General features: G+C 35.1%; 1 protein-coding gene and 1 long non-coding RNA gene across 2 annotated transcripts in view; one reads left to right on the top strand and one right to left on the bottom strand.

Annotated features, from left to right (window-relative positions):
* Positions 1–5976: 5976 nt before the first annotated feature.
* PABPC5 (poly(A) binding protein cytoplasmic 5) lies at positions 5977–9000 on the bottom strand. Its single transcript, XM_003810371.4, has 2 exons — positions 8330–9000; positions 5977–7789 (listed from the first exon to the last, which is right to left on the bottom strand). Exon 2 carries the CDS (start codon positions 7644–7646, stop codon positions 6498–6500), a length of 1149 nt encoding a protein of 382 aa, XP_003810419.1. The 5' UTR covers positions 7647–7789; positions 8330–9000; the 3' UTR covers positions 5977–6497.
* Positions 8092–10374, top strand: part of LOC134729825 (uncharacterized) — a 158248-nt gene continuing 155965 nt past the window's right edge. Inside the window, exon 1 of the long non-coding RNA XR_010111300.1 lies at positions 8092–8401. This is a non-coding gene — a long non-coding RNA (uncharacterized LOC134729825). The remainder of the gene's footprint in view (positions 8402–10374) is intronic.

Raw genomic sequence — 10374 nt, 5'->3', positions numbered from 1 at the left:
CTGGAGCTTTTAGATAGTACATATGAAATTAAGAAAGCAAGCAGTAATGTATCTTCTGAGATAATTTCTAGCATTAAATACTGACACTTTTTAATGAACTTTCAATGCGTGCCACAAGTTTATATTTCCAAGGGCCAAGTCTTTCTTTTTGCCACCTTTTCTACATTCTGATTGTTCCTCTGGATCTACGTCGATGGTGCAACAGAGAAACATGACTCTCCTTTCAGAGTTGTTATGAAAGATTTCCATGACTTTTTTTTATCCTTTTGTATCTAATCATCACCTTTAGAAATTTCTGTGAGGGCTCTCTCTCTGGAGAGAATGTATTAACTAGTATCTGACGCAGATATGTTTTCCATTTTTTCAACTGTAAAATTATTTTTTTTGCATTTCAAAATGTGTATTCAATTGATCTGAAACTCCCCTCTTTTTAAATTATGAATTCTTAATACTGACAAGTTATTTAATATAATGTTCTTAATTATTCACTGAAGAATTTTTTTAGGGACAGATTCCATATTGTTTTATGTGTTTAAAAACATTTGAAATTTCATCCAACAACTTGAACACTAGGTAACCTTTGCATATATAGCAAGATAAACTGCTTTACCAGAAAAGGTTAGCAATACCCTAAAAATGTATGACCCAAGATCAATTAAAACATAATTGTCACAATCCCAATTTCTCAGCCCCAGATTGCAGTTAAAATTTCAAGCAAGCAATTATTTGAGTCAGAAACTCAGCTTAAATGATACTTATGATGAGAATTGCTGCTGAGGGGAGGTTGTAGTCCTGTTTCCCAGTTTATATATTACCTTAAAATGTACTCAGGAGATATTTTTGTACTTGAGCATTACAATAAACTATATACCTGCATCTCTCACAATCTAAAGATAATACAAACAGTACTCAGTAGTCTGAGAAAATTATTCTGCCTGAAGTAAAACTGTTTTTCATTTTGGAGACTAAAGTAAGAGACATACCTAGTTTATACTTTTTCATTTTTTCACGGTTTCTTTCACTTATATCAAAATATAATACAAGTTTCAGAAAACTGCATCTTCCTACACATTTTTACTCTTTAACTGAGAGGGCTCACATTATTGTAATATGTCTCCATGAAACAACTAGATAATTTCATTGCCTATGTTACACTTCAGAAGTATTGGGCAGTTTCTCTTAGTGTTATCTCTTGTTATGCTTGCAGTATGATTTCGTACCACAAAATTTATCCCACATTAGCAATATATATTTCTAGATATATTCCCTAGTCTTTGATATTCATATGCTCCAGCGCATGTATACATTATGAAACCACAATTCCAAACAGACCCCATGGCTTTGTCATTGGTTTAATTAGCATCATTATGAAATTTACATTTTTTAAAAGAATATCTTTAGCTAAATACATTCACTCACATCTAAACAGTAGACAAGTTTCCCACCATGTACAATGTAACGTGCAAGTCCTGAAGCTTTATCTCACCAAATTGTACAATATCAAACACATGCACATCTAATAGTTACAGATAAATTTCTGAGGTGATGTTTAGACAGACTACATAAACCAGAAATACCTCATGTACTTTTGCATAATCAGCAAGGATAGGATTGAGATTCAGTGAGGGAGGTAAGAGAGTAGAAGGAAGTAGATTAGCACCAATAATTATTTAAGCAATTTCACTTACAAATGAAATACTCCTGAGGCTTAGTGTCACTGTAGTAGTCATATCAATGATAAAAATAACCATACAAATTGAATACAAACGGTTTGTGATGTTTTATCTTCAATTAAGTATCAAAATAGGCAGAATTTTAATGCCTTTACAGTATTAATTTATATTTCTAACATTTAAATTACTATTTATTTCTGTACATCCTTTCTTTTAATTATTTTGACTTAATTTGCAACTCCCCTTTTTTTTTAAATTCAGCAATAAACAAGGAAACAAATTATTCATGCTGACTTGCGTTGCTTTGTAATCATCTTTAATGTAATAAAACTGCCCTCTGAGACAAAAAGACTAAAGTAGGTTCTTATTTCTTTATTTATAAATATTAATATATGATAGATTTTTGTGCAACAAGACCATTTACTGATATATTCTGGGCTTCCTGAGACACTGAAAAAGAAATATTTGTAAATTCCTCACTGTATTTGTTTTATTCAGGGATTTAGTCTGCTCAGTATCCTCAAAGAGAGGTTACTTAAAAAAAAGTTGGCTGTCATTCTGTGTTAATTCGCTTAAATTACTTTTTAAAATACTGTTTTGTAAAGTCCTTGATTTTTCAAAAGCATAATTTATCCTTTTAGAAGTTTCAATTCAATCACAAAAGGATGTAAAATTATTTAGTTTACATTATAGAAGACTTATTTTTTCATACAAAAGATTCCAACACTTGTGTTTCACTTACTCTAAAACAGAGCCAGTCATGCCATACAATATCAGCACTCATCCCTTATCAGCACTCCTTATCTCTCTTAAGCACTAAATATTTTTTTAAATAAATAAACTGTGAAGTTCCCAAATTTTGATGAGAAATTTAGTGAGTAGACTGATCTTTTTTTCTACCAAATGGGAGCTATTTTGAAGTTGACTGCGACTTTTGAGGGTGAAAGTATTTGGAGTTAGTTTTTTAAAGTTTTATAAGAATGATATCTTCAGTATTGGTACTTTGAATTCGTCAAGGCTTTATTTTCTCATATTTCCAATGGTAGCTAGATGATTTTTAAATACTTACTATGATTCCCTGGAACCAGGAGGGATACATTAACTCTCATGAGGCTTCAAGGAATCATTTGTTAAGTTACATTTCATGGGCAGTAAATAAAAACCTAAAATGTGTACGAATTAATTCCCTTCAAATGTGCATGCTCTTGTATCTCAGGGATTACTGTGGTCATACGGTTCGATTCAGGAGTAAGACTTTGTGAAATAGCATTGGTCTCGATGGAGCACCCCATTAACTTATAAAAAGTGTTGCTCTACAAATAGACTGTTTGATTTAAGTTACACTAATTATTAGAAGCTTTGTCTGTTGAAGACAGGCTCATCAATCAAGTATTAAACACAAAAATAATGAAAAAAAGAGCATGAGAAGAGGGAAAACATTGAGAAAACCTTTACACTGTAAGCACTAGTCTATGTAACCAACAGCACTATGTATAAGCACCAGTCTGTGTAACCAATCATTTCTCAATTATTTCTTCATAGAATGGGCCTTAATACAAATGGCTTATTCTGTAATAACTCATTTCTTTTGTCAAACATTGAGGGAATTGAAAAGCAAACAAATGGAGGGATATAATTCAGATTATGAATTCATTCATTCCACAAATAATTGTGGAATGCCTACTATATTCCAGGTATTGTCATAAGCGCTGAAAAAACTTGTTTATCTATCTGCAATCATATATTGATACATGTCTAATTATTCCCTTAAATTAGGCCACTTATTTACAGGGAAGAGGATAGTCACTCCATTCCTGTCTCCCCTTAAAAATATATAGTAACTTTTTTCCACTGGGCTAAAAATATGACTTACATGTGTAGTATTTTATTTTTCTCCTTCACCATTATTACTAGATAGGCAGCAGCATGTGCCAACTTCTTGTACAAAAAAGCCTCCTCAAAATAACCTTGACTATGATGGCTTGCAATTACAAAACAATATTTTTAGTTTTCTTCTCCTTGGGTACATTTAAAGTTTGTACAAGTGATTGTTTTGAAAAGCTAAATAGAACAAAACAAAATTTGTACTAAATGGTGCATTCTTAACCTAACTGTTTAATTCGTACTAATTATCTCGTGCTAAAAGAAATGATGAGCAAAAGTACAGGATTGAAAAACTACTCTGGTGTTTACATTCAAATAGAGAATATCTTTCCTTTATGTTTTTGCTTTGATTTTCACCAACAGAATTTAAGGTGTTTTTTACAACAGTTTATTAAAGCCCTAAACATATATATTTTATCTGTTCTTAGGCATATTTTAATTTCTTCTTTTCTTTATACTGGCTAGCTTTTGAAAAATAGTAATAGTTTAAATACATTGTTCCAAAAATATATTAAATGCTTTTATTTGATAATTTTTACATTATAGATACCTGTCTATATTGAATCAAAGCATTTTTAAAGAATGCAGGCTAACACTGATACTTCAGGTTTATAAATTTACCTGAAAACTGGTAATGGGTAAAAACAAATGGAGAGTATATATGATAAATAATTACCAATATAAACATTTTAAATTTTATTTGTAGTTTCATAGTTTTCATATATGTTAATAATCACAATAATGTAAAGCAAGTTGGCTCAGAAAAATGAAAAATAATATTCGTTTTTAGTTTTCCATTTGTCAATCTAAATGCAGAATATATCTTGAAAGTATTCCAAAATTTTGATACATATATCAATATGATGTGCACATATTTTTTATCAGATTTAAGCTTTTACATATTATAGAAATTTTTTTGCAGTCAGTAATTAATAACGGTTTTAAGCAAGTGATGTTCATCACTGCATTGTTTACGCATGTAAAAATGTTAAAAATCATATAAATTAGATTCAATAGCAAACTGTTTAGATAAATTATAATATGTCAACACGGGAATAGAATACTATGCAGTCACTAAGATGATGATAGAGATTGATATTTATTGCCATGAAAAGATGATTATGGTTCAGTTTAAAATTAAAAATACAGAACAGTACATATAGTGTGGATTTTTGGTCAAAATGTTTGTGTATACGTAGGAAAAAATATGAAAAGATATTTACACATTGAAAATATTAATTGTGGTATTTCTGAACTGTGGAAATTTTACTTCCTTCTGCCTTGTGTACATTTTTTACAATGAGCATGTCTTATGTTTATAATCAATATAAACAGTGATTTCCATTTTGAAAATATTTGCAAATGAATAAACCTGTAATTTGTAGATAAACAAATACATAGAAACAGCTTATTGTCATTATTTTATGGTCAAAGAGCTAACAAAAGTGTTAACAAAGTTATATATTTACATTGTACTATGTATGAAATGAAGATTTGTATATAAGGTAATAAAACTGACAGTAGAGACAAAACATATTCTAATGTTGAATCTGTGGCATAAGTGAATCATATTATAAAAAAGTAATTATTTAAATTTTACATAAATTAGGTATTTTCTTCTTCCTAAAAGGACTTGAACTGGTATATATTTTTAAAAAGGTAATACAAAAAATAGAAAAATAAGTGTAATATGAATGGAAGGCAGGCAATGAGGAGAACAGGAAACCGCAAGTGAAATGTAGAGAATCTCCAATTTAGAAATTACAGGCTAATAAATGTAACGGCAATATTGAACAAAACTTTTTTTTTTTAATTTTCAAGCAGCCAAGACATAAAGAAAACCATATTGGTTTCACAGTTCTCATATAATGGCTGGAGGCATATGACTTAATCCAAGAGACAACCTATTCCTTACCTTTGAAATACCTGTGAATATTATCAAAAGGACACACTCAATAATTTACAAGAGATAACAAGTTTAATAGAAGGCGTTCTTCGAAGAAGTTTTTCAACAACATTCTGTGGAGTACTGCCTTTTATATTGACAGTTGATAAAACCCGAAGGTAAAATATTAAATTATTTATAGGTAAAGGCAATTCAGCGCAGTTATTCATCTTTCTTGTTAATTTCACATGATCCAAGTATATGTACTAAGGAATTTAGAAAAATGAATGGTAGGAGTGGTACTGAAAGTATCCTCACATACCAAATCTCTTAGGAAAGGTTTTTAAGATGCAATTCCTACTTTAAATAGCCACTGCCTAAAGTGTTAATTTTCTCAGTGACTAATTGAGAAAACACCAATATGCTTACTTCTTTGGGCAAGAAGTTAATACGACCACTCCCAACATGTAGTCAAAAGTACTATCAAGTCTGTAGCATGTTCACAACATATTAAAAATGAAACAAGAATACAAATAAAGAAAATAAAATATATTTCACATTTTTTGAAAAAACATTCATTTTTGCATAATAATTTTAAGTGAAATTATGCAGATGTTAATTGCATCACATATGTTTTCCCCTGCTGTACTGACTTCTCAAAAACAAGTTAGAACTTTTCACTGTGATAGATTCACAAGAACCATGTTGACAATATTTTCATGAAAAAAATAGAGTATTACTGAAATAAGAAGGGAAATATACTCAATCAATTGCCTCACCTTGACTGTTCAGGAAAAAAAAGTGGAGGAATACACTTTATTCTACAGATTTCTAAGGATATTACATCAAAAAAAGTACAAAATGACAATTTTACAGTTAGAAATTATGTTCTATTCTAAAATGAATAAAGTTTTCTAGTTTTGCATTTTTTTTCAAAAGAAAGAATTCACTTCAAAAAAAAACTTGTGAATTAGCATAAAATAACCCCTTATCACAAAGGAGCCCAAACTAAGGAGGCACCAACTAAGGCTGAAACAAACTGAGCATTCTTATTCTCAGCACCTGCGCCTGGCCTGGCCCAGGGTGACATGCAGGGGCTTGGAGCCCACTATGCGGCCATTCATCTCATCCACTGCTTTGGAAGCCTCTTCAAAAGAGGAAAAGCAGACCACACCAAATCCTTTGCCTTGCCCCACTTCCATCATCACTTTGGCCCGACTAATTGACCCAAAGGAAGAAAATTCCTCCTTCAGTTTTTCATCATTGATTGTCTCATCCAAGTTCTTAATATAGATAGGCACCCCTGGGGGCCGACTTTTTTCTTTTAACCTCAGCCGTTCAAATCTCCGCCTCAACTCAGCCAGGCGTTCAATTTTCTTCTGTGCTCGCCCTACATAGAGGACTTTTCCATCGATGGACTTTCCATGCAAGTCTAGCACAGCCTTTTGGGCAGCCTCGTGTGTCTCATATCTCACAAATCCAAAGCCTTTAGATTTCCCACTGGCATCTCTTATTACTTTAACACTCTCAGTTGGCCCATATTCACAGAAAAGTTCCTTCAGTTTTTCGTCATCTATGTCGTCTCCAATGTTTTTAACGAAAACATTGGTGAAAGTTGCTCTATCCCTGGTTCTGACCTCAGCCGCCCGCTCTTCTGGGAATTTGAATCTGCCAACATACACCTGGCGGTTGTTGAGCCGCACTCCATTCATGTGCCAGATGGCTCTATTGGCAGCGGCCAGGCTGTCAAAGTGCACATAGGCATAACCCTTAGAGCCGTTGTCATCGCATACGACTTTGCAGGACAGAATGTTCCCAAAAGCAGAAAATAAGTAAAACAGGGCCCTATTGTCTATGGATTTGTCCAGGTTTTTGATGAATATATTTCCCACTCCAGACTTTCTTAAGCGGTCATCTGGCTGAGACCACATAAGGCGGAATGGTTTTCCATTAATCAAATCAAAATTCATGGTGTTCAAGGCCCACTCTGCATCCGCGGGAAAGCGGAAGTTAACATACCCATAGCCCAGGGGGCTGCGGGTCACCGGATCACGGCAGATTCGGGTGAATCGCAGAGGGCCAGCAGGCCTGAACTTCTTATAGAGCATGTCCTCGGTGACATCTGGGTCCAAGTCACCCACGTACAGAGCGGCCTTGAGATACTTCTTTTTCTTGCCAGCAGGATTAGGCTCCCCGCTCCCCATCTCTCTGAGCACTGGGAGGAGGTTCTCTTTGAAGAGAAAAAAGGCTGCTTTCTCTAAGCTATGGGCCAAACAGCTGTTCACGAACAGAAAAAGCCAAGGCAGGCAAAAGGAAGCTAAAAGCAGACTCAGAATCACTGTCGAGGCTGAGAAAATGAAGTTCAGAAACAGCTGGTCAGCAGGCTCAGAACAAACACATCAGACAAAAAGGCGCCCCAAATACGAATCTATTCTCCCTGCGGGGACTTAAAATTGTCACCCGTTCAGATTTAAAATCAGTTTCAAAAGCCAGTACCAGAAACGTAATTTTCCTGTCCCCGTGAAATTGTGAGAAGCCACCAAGCAGCTGGCTGGTTCCCCACAACTAGCATTGCAGACAGAGGCCTCCCGACCCGTTTTCTGCATAAATATAGGCCTAGAGCTCCTGTTGGTTTAAAACGATATCAACAAGGGCAGGGACCGAGCGCGTATTCCTCCGCCGGCTGCCTGGCCAGTCTCGGGCTGGCTAGCCTTTCGCTAAGGCCTCTCCGCACTCAGCGTCTGCGAAAGGGTACACTAGACACTTGGTGCGATAAGACCGGCAGGCAGGCTGCAGGCAGCGGATAGGACACAGAGACAGACAGACAGACACACGCGCGGGGGATCGAAGACCGCCCAGATACCCAAGATGCCCACTGGGTACGGACCGAGTGAGGCGCGGTGATTTCAGCAGCCTGAGGCTCGAGGCAGGTCCGGAGAGACTGACTGGCAAACGCGCAGTGAGTGGGTCAGCTCTGACGCGAGGCGGGTCTGGCCAGATGCGGGGCGGAGTCAGCGAAGAAGGGCAGATGCGCGGCGGGCGGTCCCAGCGCAGACCGATGGGCTGGGGTTTCTCTCCGCAGGACAGTCCGACGGAGGGACCCAGAGCCAGTAGCAGTGATAGGGAGGGGGGACAGGCGGGGCGCGAGAAACCCGGAACCGTACTAAGTAACTTCCCGCTTCCTCTGTACCAAGATTAAAAAAAAAAAGAAAGAGAGAGAGAGAGAGAGAAGGGGAGAGAGAGAGAGAGAGAGAAGGGGAGAGAGAGAGAGAGAGAGAAGGGGAGAGAATGAGAGAGAGAGAGAGAAGGAGAGAAAGAAAAATCTAAGATGGCTTTTAGATGTTTCTTATATTTTAAATGTTATTTATTATTTAAAACACTATATTTAAGCCGAACATCTAAAAATCACATAAGAAGATGACGACCTGGGCAAAAATAATAAGTTTTAAAAAACTAATTATCAAAATCATTTAAGCTTAGGGAAAAGGATAGGTTGCATACTTTCCTGTGTGCATTGGAAAGTCAAAGTTTACAAATGTCCTGGCCTCCCAATCCAGTGCTAAAGGATCACAGGGTCAAGTAGAACACAGGACCATGTTGCCTTTGGCCTTTAGCCTTACTTCATTAATCTCCAACATAATGGTAATATTTTCCTCAGGTGGTAGGCAAAGAGATCTTTTCTCTGATCCCATAATACTAAGGTTTTAATGATTGGAGAGCCATATAATGGCTTTTGATGGTGTTTAGTGCCACAAAACGTTGAAACTGTTGAGCTGCCGCGAGAATTACAGTTACAAAATCTCAGTTAAAGAGATAAAAGCCACAGAATCAATACAAAATATGTAATTCATATTTACAGATGAAATAAACATGTTAAGATATATGCACTTTACACAATTATGAATTTCATCATGAGTTGTCAACTTGAAACCCTTGAAGGAAACAATGCCATCAGACTGGACTCAACTCAGCAGTTTCTCAACAATATCTCTCTTCAGAGTATTTGAGAAACCCTTTTGGAGAGAAATTTTGACCGTGTTTTCAGAAATTCACTGATATCTAGCATGCGCAAACAACACTTCAAGAGGCTCCTTCCACAATTCCTACCCCTCCAGAAAAATCCAAACAAAACATCTATCACTACTCTTAGGCTGGAAAAGATCCTGGGAAAAAAAGATTGCAAGAGAAGGACATTACCTTAGTGGGTGTTTTCCTAATAAGTCCTCAGAATAAGAGGCTAAAGTAATGTATTCATTCACTTTATACATTTTATAGTGTCTATTAGACTGTAGAGTTGACATTAAACCTCATTATTTACTCAAAAACTTAGTAATTTTCTTTACTATTTTTTTTTTGCTTGCTTTCTAGTGTTCTTGGTTAACTAAGACATGGAGATTTTGAGAAAAGGCAAATATGAACAACGATATTATAGACTAATAAATGGGTTTTACAGTGTGACCAGAGTGACCAACATGTGGAAACACTTGTGAACATCTGCCTAGTTTATTGCATTTTGAATATATTTTTATAAACATATTTTCTTTTATGCATAATTAACAATGGGTTAGAATTCTAGTCTGTTTTGGACTTTTCTCATTTTTAAAACTGCCTTATTGAAAATAGTAAAATAACAACATAAATCCAATTTCCACAATCTCATCATTGATTCAAATCGATATTTTCATCTGTTCCTGTAACCAACTAAATGTTGTCCGTATTCAAATTTATTTGTACATATTTTCTCTAAGATTATAGTTAGAATTGATTTGTTATAATACACGTTTTCAAAATAATCACTTCTCTACACTTACCACTTCCATTCAACATAGTACTGGAAACCTTAGGCAGAGCAATTAGGCAAGAGAAGGAAATAAAAGCATCAAAATCAGAAAGAAAAAAGTAAATTAATCTTTGTTTGCAGATGGCATAATC

Source organism: Pan paniscus, chromosome X, assembly GCF_029289425.2.
Source record: "Pan paniscus chromosome X, NHGRI_mPanPan1-v2.0_pri, whole genome shotgun sequence".
NCBI classification, from domain to species: Eukaryota; Metazoa; Chordata; class Mammalia; order Primates; family Hominidae; genus Pan; species Pan paniscus.
This window is presented reverse-complemented; position numbering and strand designations above follow the sequence as displayed.

Coding starts and splice junctions, on each gene's coding strand:
- PABPC5 (XM_003810371.4), bottom strand. CDS start 7,646: ATGGGGAGCGGGGAGCCTAATCCTGCTGGCAAGAAAAAGAAGTATCTC.